The sequence below is a fragment of the Trichoderma asperellum genome, chromosome 2 (genome assembly GCF_020647865.1).
Source record: "Trichoderma asperellum chromosome 2, complete sequence".
Taxonomy (NCBI): Eukaryota; Fungi; Ascomycota; class Sordariomycetes; order Hypocreales; family Hypocreaceae; genus Trichoderma; species Trichoderma asperellum.
Genome location: NC_089416.1, coordinates 691,186 through 710,839, shown reverse-complemented (window position 1 = coordinate 710,839; position 19,654 = coordinate 691,186). Strand labels below are relative to the sequence as shown.

Sequence of the window (19,654 nt, the reverse complement as noted above, 5' to 3'; positions counted from 1 at the left end):
AACAGTAAGAGATTGGGTGCTTTGCCAATGCAACCGGCACGATGTCTGGACGTATAGTAAGCATTTACGCAACTTATATCCCCATTACTAACAGAGCAAGCCCAGCAATGGGACGGGAACTGTAGACATTGGTCGGAATCGGGTTTGTCATTTTGTTTGAAGAGCTAGAGACTGGTGAGGCGCACCTTGCTTGGGGATCGAGGAAGATGATTTCGTTTTGGCACTGATTTCGCCATAGATTTGCACACGGCGAGCTCTAAGTAGCTCGACATCGGCCTTAAAAGGGAAATGTTCAAATTTGGCTGGCACATCAACAAGAACTGTACGTCAAATAGGGCCATGACATACCGCCATATTTCTAGTGGATGCGACTGTTTAGCCCATTGCCGCGTAGACTCGATCGTGCCCGGCTGGTGAATGATTGGTCATTCCACCGTTTACAATCGCTAGGTGCTGGGTAGGTATAGTAGACACCTAAGCAGGTCAGGTGAGGAGACGCTGGCATAATAAGGCTGGCTATGGCTTCCGTCTTTCCTGCTGATCTGCACGGCATCCGCCAAAGGAGAATATAGAATAGAGTTATTCCGTACCTTCCCATTAAACCACCGGGGGTCAGTTGCTATTTTATCTCTGCCCACACAAAACAATTCATCAAGGCCTCTTGTTTTTTCTTCTCCTGCTAAAAGTCTCCCATTTCTTCTCCGAGAATTAACGAGTCATGCAATACTACCGATACCAGTGGGCGACAACATATTCGTTGGCTTTCCAATCCAATCTGTCATACGCAAATCACCATCGCCGACATCGCCAAGAGTTCCTGCCGCCTTAATCAAAATACGCCATGGGTATTTCGATATTTGGTGGATCGTCGTCGTGGCGTCTGTTCCAACCCCAGATACTAGAAACGCCATTCCGCCTTGCGCTTTGGCTTCTGACAATGGCGCTGGTTTCCGAAGCCTCTCAACACTAACAGAGGGGGTATGCTCAGGGTCCAGGATGCGGCCGCCTCCCTGCCGCAATAAAGCCCGTGACAGACGGGGGAGGAATCCTTCTAATGCACGCGCGTCTACTGTCCCTGGTTTAACCCAATCAACATGCCGAGCTGGAGCTACGTCTTGGCATCACAACAGCCATTCTACTGCTCGTAAAGGTCTATCACTTCAATCAGGTGCCGCCCCCGGTTAGCAAAACTTGACTGCTGACGAGGAAATCGAGAGCTAGTCATACCAGCCCCTGCATTCTCCCTTGCAACCGCAACAACCTTGTTCGACGCCACGCAGCATGGGCTTTGATTTACGCCACGATTAGGTCCCCGTTGACATCCGAATCTCCATTGCAGACAGTGGCGGCTAGAAGGATCCAAAAACTCCCGCGGGACGCTGAGTAGCTTTACACATCTGCACGATATTAGCTGCGTTCTGTCCCGCTAGACTGCTGAGTAGCCAACATGAGTTACTTGGCCACTGGCTCGATTTCTGCCCCCCTTCTGCAATATCCTCCAATGACATCCGTGTTCACTATGAGGAATAAACCATTATAGTCGGGATGCGTGGCATTGTCAAGTTCCGACTGAGCCGAACTCCGAGATGACTCCCCAAACCATCGCGCGGCAAAGCCCCTAAAGGTCGTCCGTTATTGCGCGGCTTATTATTAGCGGTTGGGATTCTTTCAGCTCCTTGGCGCTATTGTGGGCTCACCCACAACTAGTAATGTTCCTTCATAGGGCGTTAAACCGTATTCGGGCATAGGCGCACACCTACTTTTTGCCGCTTTGCTGGCCAGCCTCAGCTCTGTGCCATTGGAGTTGGGCTGTAATACCGTGCTACGAGTACCGAATATGTATCCCAAGTGTCGTCGTCTACTGTGTGGAAAGTCGCTCTTTTCTCATGGAGATACAGTCGAGTTCTCCACTCAAGATCTTGAGTTCTTTTCTATGCTACATAGATGGGTGGCTGATGCAGGCATGCTGATCACACAAGTTTCAGAATGCCAAAGGTATATAATCAAACGCATTGCTCTATGAAAGTATGTTGCTTCAAATAACTTATTTCCCAGGGGATAAGAAGAAGAAGAGAAGTTGACCCCAGAGCAGGGAGATTGGCAGCTTGCTGGCAGGATAACCATCCATCTATCGAGCCATTAATGCAAGTTTTATGTATACGGCAATTTCCGCATGCTGCTTGTCAAACGCCTCATCTTTCACTAGGACGTCAAGACAATTCAAAGACTCATACTTGCCCGTTTTCCACTGCTGGTGAGAGCAATCCCAACCTCACCACTTCATGTTCATGGCTACTTTAGAGGGTCTAGCCTCCTTGTAAATGAATGATATCCGCTTTATCTAACCGACTAGAAATTCTCTCAATTTCCGCATAGATGGAGGCGAGCAGCTGAATAGTACGCCATACATCTCGAGTCATTTATTAATTCGACATGCTAGAAGCTCTTGAAACTCCTTAGCGCCATCCATCTCGTTCAACGGTGCAGGATACGTTGTGACTGGCCTTGATAAACTAAAACGAATGAAGATCAGAGGTACAGCGCACTAATTTACCCGCAGATTTTCGATGAGGCATCATGGTGTAACAACTCCCTAGACAGCAGGCACCATTTTAGAGGCGCCCACAGCCGGCGAACATACGCGGAGGTGGAGATGCAGCGTAAGTGTTAGTGATCCCTGGAATATGGTAAAGAAATACCAACTACTAGTAGTAATAGGAATCCACAAGCCGTTCGGCAAAGCAGAGTCTCCGCTTTGAGGATTTGCCAACAGTAAAAACTGCTCCTGGTCATTGAAATGTTCTGACTTTTACTTTCATTGCAGAGAACAATCCTGCCGAGCTGTCGGCATTGGAGTACTCCGTACAAGAGCTTCGAATTACCGTCATAGTGGTATGGTATTAAGCACTACTGAAGATTACTCTATACGGAGCGTGGAGTGCATCGATTTGCTGCTAGGACTGCTAAAACTTGAACTACTGTTACTAGTTGCAAGTGCGGGTGCGTGGAGACGGTTGTCATATTCATACTGGGGCTGTCCATGGAGCAGATCATTCCGGCCCATGCTAATTGGGCGCATGGTCTCAATAGCTGAACCCGCTAATTCGGATGCCAGGCAGGGATGTCGAGTCTCTGGAGCACAGCAAAGAAAAAGGTTTTTGGTATACACGAGCTTCAAACTCAGAAGGTGAGCGACCGGAAGAGGGGGAGAAGTGAAGATATAATCTTTGAGTTACCAGAGACGCAGTCTTACCGCTGCGCTCAGATACTCGAAGCTGGCGATCATTATCACGGCTGATAAAGCCATGGCCATAGCGACTACCGGACGACTCCCTGCTCGCCACGCCAAGGGCACGCTGCGTCCTCGAGGCCCCCAAACGCTGGGTCGGCATGGCTGAGCTTATCCGGCGATGGCTGCGGCTGGCGCTGGGAAGCAAGCCCGGGTTGCCACGGGGCCATGAGCCGGGGGAGTGGAGCTTTGGGAGGGGTGGATGGATTGTCAGCCCGTGCGCGCGCGCTCTCGCCAGCGTTGCAGACCCGGCGCGGGCACCAGAAATATCTGTCAAGATCTTACTCTTCGCTTATCCCTCGACTTCCTTTCATACGTCCATGTAAGAGGACGTAAGCATAGGCAAGCTAAGCTTTAAATCATGCTCTGTGTGGACCACGAAGTACAGATTGCCGTTGCTGCCAGGACCCTAGAATAGGTGGAGGTTTTCCGGTGGACCCGGCAAAGGACAAGAGACCTTGACAAGCAACAGTCGTTTGGACGCCTGTACTACCAACACATGACGTGATGCTCGCAGCGCCCGAGATATCTCTTGAGGAAGGATATATCCTATAAGTTTGTCCTGGATACGAGTACTACTGCTTGCAGGTAGCAAGTGTCTTTTCAAGCATCTTGGCCTTCGGAAGTGGCGGCGGCGGGGGATCTTGTGAGGCTCATATGGCTTTGCCGTTCCGTCGCTTCAATTTGCTAGCTATTAATTTCATATTAACTAACTCGACGATGAAGCGCTAGAACAAAGGAGAGGGAGGTAGAGATGGCTCAGCTTTGTAACCCAGCTCGTACCGCTTCTGATACAGACGCATCCTACGAAAGCAACGCATATTGGTACACTGAATGGACGGCCCTCGCTAATACAGAGCAACGCTTGTGTCGACATGCAAGAGAGAATACACATTCTCACTTGACGGTTGGCTAAAAAGAAACGGGGGCCGCTAAAAGCAACTGATGCAGAGCAAGACTACCTTGGCGGTATCTTTACAGATCCTAGCTTGGACTGTGGGGACAAGGCGGCGTCTGGCTCATAAACTCGTCCAAAGTTGCAAATATTACTGCGGTCATGAGCAGTAGGCAGCTAGCAGATGGGCACTACTGCTTGCATCCGGTGGATATTGGGTTTGCCTCTTGACCCAAGAAGTGATCCGGTGTCGCATTGAAAGCCAACCAATGTGACGCTTCGATCTCGAAAATCGGAACTGAGGGGGCGATGAAGGAGCGGCATAAGGCGCAGCCATGTGACGGGAGTGGCAGCCTGCAGAAGTTGTTCTTTTTTTATGGAGAGCTGTCATTCAAGAAGCGTCGCACAACAGGGGGACTCAGTCGATTGGGGTACCAGGATGTGAACGAACGAGCTGGCTACTACTCCGTATTGTAAGAGTTAATGCAGGAGGCACTCGTACCCCGTTCCGGTGCAATTAGCTCACCCTTCTAGCGGGAGCAATTCTACTCCTGCAGGTATCCGGCGTTTGTCATACAGAGCGCACTTTGCCGCCTTTCAGCTCTTCCTACTCATCTTCCTATGACCTGATGAAGAAAAGGTGTGGCTTCTTGCGATTCGTATAAACTTGAGATTTCCAAACCTGCTAAAAACTCAAACAGCAAATTCAGCAGCCTATGGAATTGGGTTTTAAAGATGCTTTTGGCTTTTCAGCTCTTGATAAAGTACTCAATACATCATTGAATACAACTCTTCTCCGAGCGCGCACGCCGAATACAGAAGATAAGGCTCCAGTTATGACTAATAATGTATGATTACTCGGTGTTCAGCATGCTGCTATGGACCATCTCAGCAGCCCACTAGCGCTATACTGACACTCTGGTGAGGGCTGCCTACATCTGGCTCTCAGGTGCCATCGTACCATCCACACGGCTCTCATATGTTGCTCATAATGAATTAATACGGAGTGCGACGAGTAAAAATACGAGTACCGCAAGTATTATGCTGTGCTGCTATGTTGGCAATTGTGTATTTTTCAAGCTTCAATTGTGGGCTCCAAAGTTCTAGACCTTTTACTAATTGGTGTTTAGAGTTCTCCAGACAGTCATCGGTTTAACACTGTCTAATGGGATCGAGCAAATAATGACACTCGCTTCCATCAGCGGGAGAGAATAGCAACGATAGAGAAAAAAACATGAGAATATATCGAATGTGTATGGGCGAAATGGTCACCCGTCTCTGACACATGATGTAAAACGCAATGTAACTTGGCAACGCGGCATGCAGATGCATGTGGCAGTACCTAACAAAAGGAGGAGGAAGACAATACTACGGGAGGAGATGCCTCGTCTTGGGCGAAGAGCCAGGATCAGGGTACTTCGCTCTCCGTACTCTGAACCGGGGGAGGCAAAAGCAAGATGCTCTAGTACCAAACAATCGGCGTGGTCTCGAGTAAGGTACTAGCATTAGGCAATACTACTTCAATACCTACCGCAGAGGCTAACCTGCAAAGACTTGAATGTGCGTGCCTCAACGGCTAAGGTAAGGAAGGGTCCCTGTATACCTTACTGTCCCGGCCCAGAAGCCCGCCTAAAGTAGGTATGGAGTGCCTTTGCCCTTTTGGCCGAATCCCAGAGGTGCTAACCGAAGCATATTTCATGTCCTGTTTAGATTCGTCCTCTCGCACATACGTGTATTTCCAGTGTACTATTTCAGAGCAACCATGTCGGCTCTTGCAATAAATCACGATCGACCAGGTAAGCTTGAAGGGGGGCGTCGGGACGGTTGCTTTGGACGCATCCTTACCAGGCTTGCAGGCACGGAGGCGCATCATGCATACTGGGTAGCATGTATGCAGGCTGGAGAAACTTCCCCTTGGCGCTTGGGGAGAATGAAAGGGGTGGAGGGGGGATAACAAAGTGAGCTACTTGGTCCTAGCAGGAGATGGTCATGATGGTAGTGGTAGTGGTGGTGGTGGTGGTGGTGGTGGTATTAGTGGACGGAGGAGGAGTACCTGCTGTACCGGAAGGAGAGGCGTGTGGGTATACCGGCAAAGTACCGCGCAAGTAAGTGCTGGGTTCTGCGCTGCGGTGCACGGAGCAGTCGACCTGCATGCCTGGTTGCGTGAGGGATTCCTAGATTGGATTGCTGGGATTGCGTTCTTGGGCCGCTGCCGCTGGAGACATGTCTTCTGCTTCTGTTTCAAGGACATTTCTGGGCGTATCCGACGAGGAGAAAACGCTCCCGGCATGTCTAAGATTTGATTAGCACGGAGGCCGGAGTACATGTCACTGGGGTACATACATTTCTCGGAAGGCTCGCAATGCGAACCGACTAAAGTATGTATGCGTGTCAGAGTGGGAATTTCGCTGTGCGGGCTCCACCAGTATGTCTTGGAGATGCGAAGGTCTAATCGACCGCAAGTACAGCCTACCTTTGCAACTGCTGGCCGCTGCTGAGTCGCGCCGAATGGGCAAAGTATGAAGTACGGGATGATAACGAGGTCGCGCCAGCGTACATGCTTCGTACCAGCACTAAGATACTGACTAAGGCAGCGAGCGAGCGCTTGCGGCTGAGAAGACGGTAGCGCAGAGTACGAGGACGAAGCAGCATCCGGATGGACAGGGCGCAACGTGCCGAGAGCGCCGACATCGACACGGAGTACATCCGGCGTCTAAGCTGGCTGCGCGCGACGCTGCGCTGCGGCCACGACGGGCAAAGTATCCAAGCTCCGTGCGAGGAGGCAGCGCCCGCCCGAAACATTCCAAGCACCCCCATCACGCCTCCAGGGATCCGAGCTCGACGCCGTTTTTGTCTCTCCCACCCCCCGTGGGCAGAAAGTATCTGGCGAGTACCTGCGCGCAGGTGCTGGCCTCGCATATGCTGGCATCGTCACGGAGCGCTACAAGCATGCATTTACGAGCACCAGTAGGCAGCTTTGCAGGTACGGCAACGGGACAGCTGCGTGCCAGCCCTGCGGGCAGGCCAAGCTGCGGCCCTGTGCCGACTGCAACGACGGAGCAGGCCGGGAAAAGCCTCTGGCTCTGTCCATGATCTGATCCTCTCGCCATGGCACGCCCCTGCATCCATCTGGACTGTCGGCACTCCCCCTACGGCAGCTGTGCCAGCCAGCATCTGGAAGGCCCAGGAGCGAGCGCTGAAGATCAGAGCAGACATGAGACTGACACAGCTAGCTGCTAGACAGGATGGCTATCGGCTCAGCGCTGGGCTTCCGGATCCCTGGTCTCTTGCGTGATCCACCCGCTCTCCTCTTTTCTCCTGCTCTGGGTCTCTTAGGCTTCTGGGTCTGGGGCAGCCGGCCAGGCCATTGGCGAGAGCGTCCAAGGCTCCGCTTCAGCCCTCCAATCTAGCAGCGACTCGCGTTGCGTCCTGAAGAGCGCTAGCCATACAGCTCTCGAACCCGAGTGACGGTAGTGCTACCTCGCGCACTCCCACATGCCCCGGCGGGCCCACGACCAGGATCGGGACATGACTGGGGGGAGGGGGTCTGTCTTTTCAGGTCCCGTCCAGCAAACGGCGAAGGAGAAACAGCGCGTGGCTCAGCGAGAGAGATCCAGTCTTCGGACCCAACAGCCAGCTGGGGGGTGGCCATCTAAAAATCCAGCCTTGGGACGCTAAAAAGAAGCAGACGAAAAAAAAACTGCTAAGCTTCTCAGCCGTCGTCTCTGTAGCGCGTATACTGTCCTGGCCTTCGATCCCATATACTTGTGGGCAACCTGCGCCATACATATTTGCCCCAGAGGAACGCCAAAAACGACGCCGTCCGGAGCCACAGGAAAACCTTATTGAGTGTATTGTTGAACGTTCTTACCCAACTGCGCTATCTGCTCAACTTTCCGTTCGCAGCTGTATCGCTGAGAGGCCAAGGGAAACTTTGGAAAGACAAGTGAATAAAATCCGGCCTTTACCCCCATCCCTTTACTCTTTCCGCATATCCCAGATATACGTCCTCGTCCTTCTTGCGTCGTTGGAAGGGCGTCGAGTGCGAAAACATCGAGAAATCGTTTCAATTTGGACAATATCGACTCGACAAAGCTAAGTTCGGATAGGCCGCCGCCATGGACGATACGTCTCATGACAATAACCCGCCACCAAGCTTTTCTTCACGACGACCTGCAGCTGGCGCTTTGCCTACTTTCTCCCTCCCTCCACCACAGCCTGAAGTTTCCAGCATGGACGATCCGTCCTCTCGACCTCGCACCTTCTACAACCTTGGCAAGAGTATCGATCTGAACCCTCCTACGTCGGGAACAAGTGATGGGCTGAGCCCAAGTCTATCGAGTGTGCACACGAGCAGTTCGCAAGGATCACAGGCCCCAGCCAGCATGCAGCAGTATACATACAGCGGCCACGTCCACGGAAGCTGGCCAACCCCAAGCAACTCTGCTTACAGTGTCAGCTCAGGCTCGGCACAGCAGCCTGCTCCTCTGCAGACTCCCGGCGGATCGTCCTATCCCGTCAATCCCGCCAACGGCACGCAGCCCCCTCTAGGAACAGGTCCCTACGGCGGGCGATCATCATCAATGTATAGCCAGACCGGGTTGCCATATGGCAATCAGCGAAGCTCTCAGTCTCCGGCCACTGGGGGGATGGACTTCCAGCTCAACAGTACGATCACCATTCGTTCCAATCCTCTACAGGCCAGGACGGCCACTCTGGGAACTTGATGGCCCCCCACGTCACACAGGCACCTGGGGCCTCAAACTCCAGCGCCCACGTCGACTCTTATACGCACAGCAGACCTTCCATTAGCGGACCGAGCTACTCCTCCTCATCGGCTCCTCAGCATCAGTCGAGCTTCCCCTACGCGACCCAACCCGCGCCAGCGGGCCATTCACCCACCGGAGCGGCATCACTACCACGAGGCTTGGGATCCCTCTCGAGTCAGCAGCCTCTCCCGTCTATGGCGCATCCGGGCTCCTATAGGTCCTATCAACCGTATCCACCGCTGTCGACGATGGGTGGGCCTGTCATGTCGAACATTCACCAGCCTGGCAGCCAACTTTCGATGATACCCGGCATGGTTCCCGCGGGATACGGGGCTTCTACCATGATGTATCAACATCCGCCGCCGCAGCCACAGTCAGAGCGTCCTTTCAAATGCGATCAGTGTGTCCAATCTTTTAGTCGTAATCACGATCTAAAGCGGCATAAAAGAATCCATCTTGCCGTCAAGCCATTCCCATGCACGTTCTGCTCCAAAAGTTTTTCACGAAAGGATGCTCTCAAGGTATGTATATTCTTTGCTTCTCTATTCACCTGGCTATGGGGAAGTTGCTAACATTCATGATAGCGACATAGATTGGTCAAAGGCTGCGAGAACAAGAGCCACGAGAATCAGGTAGCGGTTGAGAATGGAGGCGGCCGTGGTGGTGAAAATGAGGACGACGGCAGGAGAAATTAGTGCATTCAGCATTCAGGGCTGGAATTGGTACCGGTGTTTGGTTTAGGAATTGGAATTGGAATTGGGACTGGGATGGGAACTGGAACTGGAACTGGACTGTACTACCTCTTGTCATATTGGAGATTACGGTTTTTCGGGCATAGGATATGGGTTATATGGACTACGGGACTTTTGGTGTTTTGGTCATTCTTCTTTTCTGCCGTTAGAAGGCAGCACGGTATGGAAATGGTATGGTATATGGGATCACAGCCTACGGGTAAAAAAAGAGGCTGCTGTTACAGAGCCACTGATACGGGATTGTTTATTGGTTTTGAAGTTGTTATACTTATTTCTTTAATAAGGGAGCTACGCTGCGAAGATGTTGAAGTAGTAGTACATAGTAGCAGCAGGAAATCTATATTTTTTGACCCAAAAGCTTGAAAGCAACAGTGATCTTGGCAGTCATGCTTTGTGAAGCAAAGAAGGACTTCAACATTTCCAGGCAAGGGGGAGGGAGCGGCAGAGCTGAGAGCAAAAACCGGCGCTTCGGAAGCGAAATGAATCAATGACCTCATAAACGAAGGTTTCCCTAACGATTTGTCTGACGGTAACTCTTTTGTCTCATCCTTAATTGGCTTTCTGGTCAAGACGAAACTATTCCCGTGATCAAAACAAGTCTTTTCAATCTTACACTTCGAGGTAAGAAAACCATAAGCTCGAGTTTAATCAATTGACTCTTTTTATTCTGACCCGGCGCTGCACTAAAGCAAGCCCACGGCAGAGGCGGTAACGCGGCTGAAGGGGGGCTGAAAAAAATGGGCGAAGAGGGAGGGAGGCGCAGGCAGGGGGGCTTTTTCTGGGTAGAGGGGAGTGGCGCCTCCCCCAAGAAACTTTACCCTCTCTTTTTTTGTTCTGTTTTTGGGTGCTGGAGCTGGGATTATAGTGGGATGTGATTTTGGGGAGGAAGGGGGCAGAAAGGGAGCGTCTTCTTTTCTCTTTTCGGGTGTGTGACACGAGACAAGGATGGGGATGACTGTCTTTGTGTGTTTTGGATATCTTGGGGGATGGGGAGGGAGGGAGGGAGGGAGCCCTTTTTTTTTTTTTTTTTTTTTTTTTTTGCTTTTCCCGGTTGAAATTTGGGCTAGGATGCTTGAGGATTATAAGTCGTCTTTGTACTAGATACTCTACACAGTTGTATTGAGTGAATTGCTTGCTACAACAACAGCAGAGACTGGAGAGATTAAAAGAGAGAGAGGAGTGGTTGGTAGGAGATGGGGTGTCAGCATCTGTTGCATCTATATTGGAGGTGTGACCAGTTCCGTTGTATCCTATTCCTATTCATAACTGGGTTGTTGTTCGCAGATACGCAAAAACAACATATACTCGTGCTCGTACACGCATGCAAAGTACACGTTACGACATTCCTTTGCAAGGCAAGACGAAAGAGGAGACATGAGACATGCATTGCATAGGTAGGCAAGGTAGGTAAGCAGCAGGCAGTGCTACCCACGAAGCTCACCCCGTAGATTCGATGCTCCATGCTCCTCTCTGAGGCACGTGCTGCTTGGTGCGTGTATAGCATAGGAGCGAGAGTACATACATGTACTGGAATCTACTGTTGGCTTCTTTTTTTTTTTTTTTTTTCTTTTGGTTTCGAGGATGTGGGGGAGTGAGGAAACCCGGGTTTGATTACACTAGATGTGTCATGAGTGCTCATGTTCCTTGCTGCTGTATGTGCGATATAATAGTCTGCTGCGGCTGAGAGCGGGATATACAGGCACCCTTGAATGGATCCCACCTGAAGCTGTCAAAGATGACGGGGGTTAGATGGACTACTTGTAGCTGGTGCTGGTCGTTCTTACAAGTATGTGTCTGATAACGTACACGTACCCAGTCATCCGATTCTGATTTATCAAATAGTGCCTATTGGGTTAGAACTAGTAGCAGCAGTAGCAAGTGAGCGGAGTTCTCCGTAGACGTATAGTAGATGTAGTGTAGAATCCGGCAAGTATCCAAGCAAGGGCAAATGACACGGCACCGTCACTAGCGAGGGCCTCAAATCAGCCTCGCGATAGTACCTATTTAGTTAGTCGGCCGTCCCTCTTTACCTGGTTCCTGACTCAGTCAAGCCTAGAACGTCCGTATCAAGCAACAAGCAAAATTAAGACCACTTGCAAGGTTAAGCCTCAGCTTTTCAACCTTGGACCACAACAGGGTATGTAGTAACTAATAACCCCAGAAGCAGGAAGAAGCAAAGAAAAGAATAAGAGACAAAAAAAACCAATGAAAGGAAAGCAGCTGATTTTTTACATTTACATACTTGGCTCCGAAATGTGCTACCACACACCTGACGCTGTGAGAGCCTAATTAGTCGAAGAGTGCGCTTGGTGTGGGTGTGTCAGCATGGATATTGGCTTATTGTGTTTCCCAGAGTTGTGAGAAGAAGAATAATAAGGAAATAAGGAGTACTTTATTACTATAGGAAAGACTTCCACGTATACATGCTTTTTTGTCTTACACGTGCCCTTGATGATGGGCTACTTCTATATAAAAAATAGCGCAGAAACAGGCTCTCTGGTTCCAAGACACGCCCACCGCTTATACCGCAACAGCAACCATGTGCAATTCGAATCAAGGTTTACCGGTTTGCAAGGATCGAGACACGCCTCATCCATGACATGTTTGGTTCTGACTCGCCTGCTGTAGGCACTCCTTGCATGTTGTCCTTGTCCCCCGAAAAAAAGCCCAGCCCCTCAGATTATGTCCCGGTGCAAATAATACATACATGTACGTAACACCACATGAGATACAGATACACACACACACACACACACACACGCCCCCCATTTCCCAGCTTTCTACAAAAGCAAAACGAGTACCAGGTATACTGCCAACTATTTGTTTACTAGGTGCTTAGGCAGTCAAATAAGCACGGCCGCTTTCGCTAAAATCGCCTTCTTGTCTCCCTCCCCCTTTTCGTGTTGCCTTAGCTTTTCCATCTTGGCCACGCGCCACCTCTGCGGCTGAGGATTTATCAAACCCTCCTACCCAGAAAACTAAAAAAAAAAAAAAAAAAAAAAAAACTTCAGAATATGTTAATGAACCTTTTTTTTTACTTTTCGTGTCAAGAGGGGGGGTAAAAATGGCAGAAAGAAAAAAAAAAAAAGGCGTTCTGCAGATCGGCGATACAAAAAAAACGCGGGAAGCCAAGGTTCGGGTCGATACGCGCCGCGGATGGCTGCATAAATGGCTGCATTTTTGTGGGCGACGTGGCTACAGACGTGTGTACCACGTTGTGTGTTTTTTTATGTGGCACGGCTTCGCCTTGTTGAGATGAGGAAAATGAAAATCATGACCCCGTTCCAAAGATGTGTGTGTGTGTGTGTGTTGATGCATTGTGAAAGGCCACCTCACAGCAAGTCGTGATACAGACATTGGCCCGTTTAGGATGCGTGCTTGGGTAGATTTGGATGATTACGGACGAGGATATTATCTACTGATAGTGCCTATTTTCAAGAATATCCTATGCAAGTGTTTTTTTGAGCGGGGATCTTGAACTACATAACATTTTATCCCATTTGCATAGGCAGTAAGCAGTGCATATAGAGGTGCATGCAGTGAATATGCGGTTATGGTTTGTGTTTACCGAAACAAGGCCGACGACTATTGATTATACACAGCCCGAGCCAACTCCGGATTTTTTCGAATACTATGGGGTCCTGTTCGAGGCAAAGGATAGTTAGGAATCGGCTGGTGAATCTGTGTTGGAGAGGAAGTAGTATACGATGCTAGAGATGTAAGTATTCAACTTTGGATAGCCGGGTCGATTATATCTGTTGGCTAATAGACGGGTTGGGGGCGAGCATGCCGAAAGCAGCTGCGTGTAAGAATGATACGAAGTATCAAATGAATAGTAGGCTATAGCTAATATTATTCTTATTATATATGCTAAACGAAAATATGATATATACGACATGAAAGATTTTTCACGGCTGGAGAAGTTTCTGTAGGGCAGAGCAGACTCCAACTCATTACCAAAGTAAACGTCAGAATGAGTTATAATCCAAGACTATGAAATGTGCCTTCATCAACACGCGCCCATCAATCGTCTAAGTGTAACATCTATTCTAGTCATTATGCATGGGTTTATTTCGCTTCTCTGCGCTTAAAAGTCAAGTTCACCTCGCCAAAGGTCATGATAAATGCGTCAACTCCATTCTTTTCAAAAGCGACACCATCCTCTCCGGGAGCAAAGCCAAAGTCAAATGTCCATACGAGCCTCGCAATCACCTGGCGAATATCCATGAGTGCCATGCGCTTCGCTATACAGCCATAGGGACCTAAGAACGCAACATATTAGCGATGAACCGTGGTTGTTTTCATCGTGAGGGTGTAACTTACCCGTTGAGAATGGAGCGAACGCATCTTTGTTTTTAATCATGTCCGGGAATTTATACCAGCGTTCAGGAATGAATGAATCGGCTTCTGCGTATACCGCTTCATCTGTTACAAACAAACGTTTGTCATTAGCAAACTGCTAAAGCAGAAATTGGTCCAAAGTTTGATCTCCTTCCAAAATGACTTACTTCTGCCGATTGCATACTGTGGGGCTATAACAGACATGCTTCCTGGGATGTGGACATCATCAATCATGATGCCCTCACTTGGGGTTTGGCGATATAGCGTTGTTGGCACGGGAGGGTAAAGCCGAAGCGACTCATTAATCACTGCGTTGAGATGCTCGAGACGGGCCATTTCATCTTGTGTCGCTATAATTTGTGAGTCGTGGGCGAATGGTGCCAGCTCCTGTCGTAGCTTTGTAATATGTTCCGGATGCTTTGCAAGTAGGCGTGTGATGGATGTCAAACTCGCAGCAGTTGTATGACTAGCATTCTGTCAGCTAAGTTCTTGTATTGGACCAACTCGAATTCGTGTCATCTCACCTCCCTGCAGTGATTACAAGCTGAGAATCCCCAGTCAGCAAATCTGCCTCTTCAGTGGTAGGCTCTCTCCCTTCCAGTGGCTTCAAGAGCGTGGACATGATGTCAGGAATATCCGGTTCGTGCTTCATCCGAACTTGATATCTATCTCTGCAAAAGTCGACAAACTCGAACCAATCTTTTGACAATGCGGGGATACTCATTCCCAGCACCAGGAGCCACACTGGAAGATGGATCGCAAGAGGCAAAAATCCAGCCTCCAGCATATCAATGGCCCGATGGTTATGTGAAGTCTCAAGCATGTTGAACGGCTTTCCAAAAGCGAGATCACCCATGACATCGAAGCTATAAAAGTGAAACCACTTGGACATATTCATTGGCTGGCCATCAGAAGCAGCGATCTTGTCAAACAGCATATCACGATACTTTAGCATCCGTTTCTCATACCCCCTCAATGCCTGGTCGCCAAAGGCTTGGCTCCAGACACGGCGGCGGCGGTCATGCTGAGCCTTGTCACGAAAGATGTGGAGCGATGTCATAGGCAGCGTCATGTCGTAATGAGGATCTTTCCTGCATTTTGAGTTTGGACCATGAAAGGCATTCACGGCTTTCGGATCGCGCACCGATAGCTCGGATGGACCAATCCGTACATACGGACCATATTTGTCGTGAAGCGCAGCAACTCTTTGCCATCCATCCAGGCCCCGGAAGTGATACATCAACCAGACGGTCGAGATGCGAGCGCCCACAGGGCCTGGGAACTTGTTGAGCGGGTGGAAGAAGAGCCGGTATGTGATGAGACTGGAATAGAGGCCGAGGAAGAAGCATCCGTGGACTTTTGCTGACAGGCCGATGGCCGATACCCAATCTGTGCCAGGCGCATCAACGAAAATAGGAGACCAGCCGAAGACCGAAACACCGAGAAAAGATGCTGCCGCGGCCAGAACATAGCGGAGGGCATGCCGGTGATGCTCTCCTCGCTTCAAGTACAATAGGTGCGTCGCAACGCCGCCCAGGGCCGCCACAACAACCGAATACGGCGCCGACATTGCGAGGTTTCTCATCTAGTCTTGCAGTGAAAGAGGAAAGAAGCCCAAGATTTTGGCGTCTTCCCCAAGATTTTAAGTTGACCTGGTAGCACCGATGTTTTATTGGCTGCACGTGCCTCTGTCTCGCCCTGCAGAAGTGATGACCACACGTCACGCCGTCATTCGCTTCACACCGGCAAAGGCCAGATCCGATGATGAAGCGGATGCTGTCGCGTTTGACATTATTTGTATGTATAAAGCAGAGCATCGCAAGAGATTTTTCAACATCGTGCGTGTGGGTATAGCATACTATAAAGTGGGTGGGGGTTAATATTACGCTTATTCATTATCTAGTCAGAGACGTCAGTGTTCTGCCGATTATGAGCCCTTGAAAATCATTGCTAGGTTAGCGAATTCTCTACAGTTGAATGCTTTTCTCTAGATCTCTAGATTGAGTGTAGCACACTTCAAATGCTGCAATAGCTATATCAAAGACGCTAAACCAAGAGCTAATGAAGACGCCCTGAACCAATGCACATGTCCTGATGCGGCAGCTGCATGCCGACAGCCGCTTCATCTAAAAATAGACGAGTAAGCATGAACACAACCGTCAAAATGCGGCTCATTTGCGCATGTACGTATTGGAGTAACGTTGAACCATACCGGCCAACGTCAATGTTGTTGCTGCAGTCCATGCAGCCAATTTCTGGCTCACGTGATTGCCGTCAAATCATATAGAAGATATACACTCTATATAAGGCTTGTATGTTGGGCCGCATTAGGCAAAATTCTTCTTTATTCCTAGAAAATTTAATCGTTCTTGCTTTCTTATATATATATATAGAAGTCTCATCTCTGAGCAGAGTCATCGGGTAGAGTGGTCCTGCGACGACGTTCTAAATATCGCCATCAAGCCTCGAGTCTGGAGACAATAGTCCAGATATCAACCACCCCAATACGGAAGAGGCGAATCCATATCTGAACCGCACTAAGACCAGAGATACGAGTCCAGATGTCAGCCAGCAAGGGTCAAACAATGAAAGCGTCGTTGTATTAAGCTTCCGAGCGCGTCAGCTGCAAGGAATAGCTGACCTACAAGATGAGCTGCTTCGGATCTCTCCAGTAATGGAACACAAGCAGAATATTACCAAAGACGACAAAGAGCTGTAGATGCAGCGTTATCAGCATATGGCAAGTGAATATTCAACTAATAATGATCATGTGTTAGCATGCTTACATTTGTATACTGTTATCCAGCCCAAGCTGTACGCAACTATGAGACTTTATCCCATAATGCAGCCTCTACGATTCCACCAAACGCGATTCTCATCGGCTCATTACATGTGTTCAATACCGAATTAGAATACAGGTACCTCAACCGCTTTGCATATGAAGTTTTGATCCGCCTTCAGCGCATAAGCCTAATTCAAAGCGCCGCCTTGTTCCCACCACTCATGATTCACTCGGCGTTGTGAGTCGTATTATGAAAGATGATATCATACGCAACGCAACAGGCCCTGTTGGCTTCCGTGAAATAGACCAAGCAGGGCGCATCCGTCGAGTACAAAAGAAAGCTTTCACGGCACGCCTAGTCTTCGCTTTAATGATAGGGGTCTCACTTATTGGTCCTATCCTTATAATGACACTTCATGAGTCGACCAGCGCAAGCCTTTGCACTGTATCAGTTGCGACGTTCATCTTCGCTCTAGTCATGGCCCTCTTTGCAACAGAGGTGGATGGGAAGGACGTATTAGCTGCTACGGCTGCCTACGCGGCGGTGCTCGTGGTATTATTTGGAACAAGCACGCCTTCCAATGCTATCTGAGGTGATGAATCCGTTTATATACTTTGAGATGGTAATATAGCAACAAAGAAGAAAATGATGAATAGTGGGGGCTGTGATGAAGGTGTGGTGGATGATGTATGTGGTTCCATTACAACTAGACATTTCCCAACACAGCTCCTTAATATCAGAAAGCGGACATTGAGACTGAGCTAGGCTGCGTTTGTTGGGCTAAACCAGCAACTGATTCACCAAAAAAAAAAAAAAAAAAAAAAAAAAAAAAAAAAAAAAAAAGTAAGAATTACTTTGCATGGATAACTCGACGTTGAGGCTTAAACAAGCGCATATGCAGCCAAAACACGCGTATTCCATAAACAGCCTCAGCTCAAGTACTGCAGGTACCTTGCCCCTCAGCTGCATGTACCGCTACCTCACCAGCGACCTTGAGCTAGAGCTTGGTCCCTTCGAATCTCCACCCAACTAAAACATTGGTAGCTCTAACCAAACTTGCGTCCATTTGCGCACGATAAACCAAAGGAGAGAGACGCCAGAAAACCACAAACTCCAGGAATGCGCAAGGTAGAAACCGGTACCGGTCGATCGGGTCAGTTGAGCGAGTTTTTAGTCATGAAACAGACCATTGAGAACGTCTGTTTCCACGAGGGCAGATAGGTGGAATACTGGGGGCGCGGGTACTTAGTCTGTCATTATCAAACGTGCTCAACATTCATGAATAAATAAATACTTGGATAGAACTCATTATTTTTTTTTTTTTCATTCAATTTCATTCCTCTGCAAATATATCCAAGACAACATCCACAAGCCATCTCGACCTACTGCTCGGCAGAATTTAAACAGCTACATATTTTCCGCTGTCCTGGTCGTCCTAATCTTGGCCTCGGCTTTTTACCCATCTCCACTGGCTTCTCAAAAGTCGTGCTTTAAATAGGTAGCCTTTGGAGCACCAACAAGCGGGTCATTTTTCCACTCCAGCTAGCGGGTATTCACTTGTTCAAACGATACATAAAGGCGGAGTGGCAGCTTGCTTCGTTGATATCCCGACGCTTCGTCACACTCTTTTGAAGCTACATCTCAAACCCGCAGTCTCAGGTCATACAGGCTTAGTCGTTAAGCAAGCCGAGTTGTTTATACACACGTGTACAGAGTACACAAATAGACGGCATTACGTTTCCAGACGTGCTTGGAATAAACCTTGTCCTCTTTCTTTTCACTTTACACCCGCTCTGCTCCCTTCTAGAACGATCGCACCCGCCAAAAAAAGACAACCCTCTCCAGCAAGAAACAAACAGACATCATGAACGGCATGAGCGGCATGGACGGCTCATCGAGCAGCAGCTCCAACTCCAGCAGCTCCTCCATGAGCATGGGCATGGTCATGACGTTCCAAACCGACATCCATACCGCCCTCTTCTCCAACGCCTGGACCCCTCAGACTGCCGGCACCTACGCCGGCACCTGCATCTTCCTCATCGCCCTCACAGTCATTCTCCGCCTGATAGTGGCCTACAAGGCCTACCAGGAGCGCGTCTGGGCTGATCGAAATGCCCAGCGACGCTTCATTGTCGTCAACGGCAAGGAGCCCATGTCGGAGCGCCTCTCAAGAGACCCGGATGCGAAGCAGATGACCATGGTGCTCTCGGAAAACGGCGTCGAGGAGAAGGTCCTGGTGGTGGAGAAGAAGCACCATGTGGTTGCTCCCTGGCGATTCAGCGTTGATCCTCCCAGAGCGGCTTTGGATACAGTCATTGTCGGCATTGGATATCTACTGTAAGTTTTCTTTCTTCGTCCCTATCTATACATGACGCTGCAACATGTGCTAACTTGTTCTTTTTCAGTATGTTGGCTGTCATGACCTTCAATGTCGGTTACTTCATGTCTGTCCTGGGCGGCACATTCCTGGGAAGCCTTCTTCTCGGCCGTTACGGCGGCATCCCTGCCCATTAAAGAGTCGCGGGCCAAAATCACACATCATCACATCACGATATAAAGACTTAGAGCAATGACCTTTTTTTTCTTGCTTCTTTCTTCTTTATTTCTATACGAAGACCATGATATCAGCATTGCAATGGCGGTTAAGACATGATTTTTTTTTTTTAATTCATCTGTGTATTCTACAGATGGGCGTTACGGTGTTGTCTGGCATTTTGACCAAGGAGGACCCTATTCAGGAGGCAGGGAGAACTGGACGACGGATACCAAAAATATCGAGCGGAGTGGGCTGGGCGGTGGTATGGAATAATTCATCAATGAGGCCG

The 19,654-nt window shown here is 49.3% G+C and overlaps 6 protein-coding genes across 6 annotated transcripts; 5 read left to right on the top strand and 1 right to left on the bottom strand.

Annotated features, from left to right (window-relative positions):
• Positions 1–2,522: 2,522 nt before the first annotated feature.
• On the top strand, positions 2,523–3,298 carry TrAFT101_002550 (uncharacterized protein; the record flags this gene model as incomplete). The annotated part of the gene is made up of 5 exons (XM_066126639.1): positions 2,523–2,535; positions 2,598–2,660; positions 2,825–2,892; positions 2,989–3,000; positions 3,116–3,298. 5 exons carry the CDS (start codon positions 2,523–2,525, stop codon positions 3,296–3,298), a joined length of 339 nt encoding a protein of 112 aa, XP_065982743.1.
• Positions 3,299–8,302: 5,004 nt separating this feature from the next.
• TrAFT101_002549 (uncharacterized protein) lies at positions 8,303–8,911 on the top strand (the record flags this gene model as incomplete). Its single annotated transcript, XM_066126638.1, has 1 exon — positions 8,303–8,911. The coding sequence occupies one exon, from the start codon at positions 8,303–8,305 to the stop codon at positions 8,909–8,911; it is 609 nt and encodes a 202-aa protein (XP_065982742.1).
• Positions 8,912–9,201: 290 nt separating this feature from the next.
• Positions 9,202–9,648, top strand: TrAFT101_002548 (uncharacterized protein; the record flags this gene model as incomplete). Its single annotated transcript, XM_024899328.2, has 2 exons — positions 9,202–9,474; positions 9,538–9,648. 2 exons carry the CDS (start codon positions 9,202–9,204, stop codon positions 9,646–9,648), a joined length of 384 nt encoding a protein of 127 aa, XP_024763662.2.
• A 3,957-nt stretch (positions 9,649–13,605) lies between these two features.
• Positions 13,606–15,641, bottom strand: TrAFT101_002547 (uncharacterized protein). Its single transcript, XM_024902327.2, has 4 exons — positions 14,571–15,641; positions 14,214–14,512; positions 14,029–14,130; positions 13,606–13,967 (listed from the first exon to the last, which is right to left on the bottom strand). The coding sequence occupies exons 1-4, from the start codon at positions 15,629–15,631 to the stop codon at positions 13,774–13,776; spliced, it is 1,656 nt and encodes a 551-aa protein (XP_024763660.2). The 5' UTR covers positions 15,632–15,641; the 3' UTR covers positions 13,606–13,773.
• An 804-nt stretch (positions 15,642–16,445) lies between these two features.
• TrAFT101_002546 (uncharacterized protein) lies at positions 16,446–17,636 on the top strand. The gene has a single exon (XM_066126637.1). The coding sequence runs from the start codon at positions 17,079–17,081 to the stop codon at positions 17,418–17,420; it is 342 nt and encodes a 113-aa protein (XP_065982741.1). The 5' UTR covers positions 16,446–17,078; the 3' UTR covers positions 17,421–17,636.
• A 1,057-nt stretch (positions 17,637–18,693) lies between these two features.
• TrAFT101_002545 (uncharacterized protein) lies at positions 18,694–19,343 on the top strand (the record flags this gene model as incomplete). Its single annotated transcript, XM_024899390.2, has 2 exons — positions 18,694–19,166; positions 19,235–19,343. The coding sequence occupies 2 exons, from the start codon at positions 18,694–18,696 to the stop codon at positions 19,341–19,343; spliced, it is 582 nt and encodes a 193-aa protein (XP_024763658.2).
• Between the last annotated feature and the right edge of the window lie 311 nt (positions 19,344–19,654).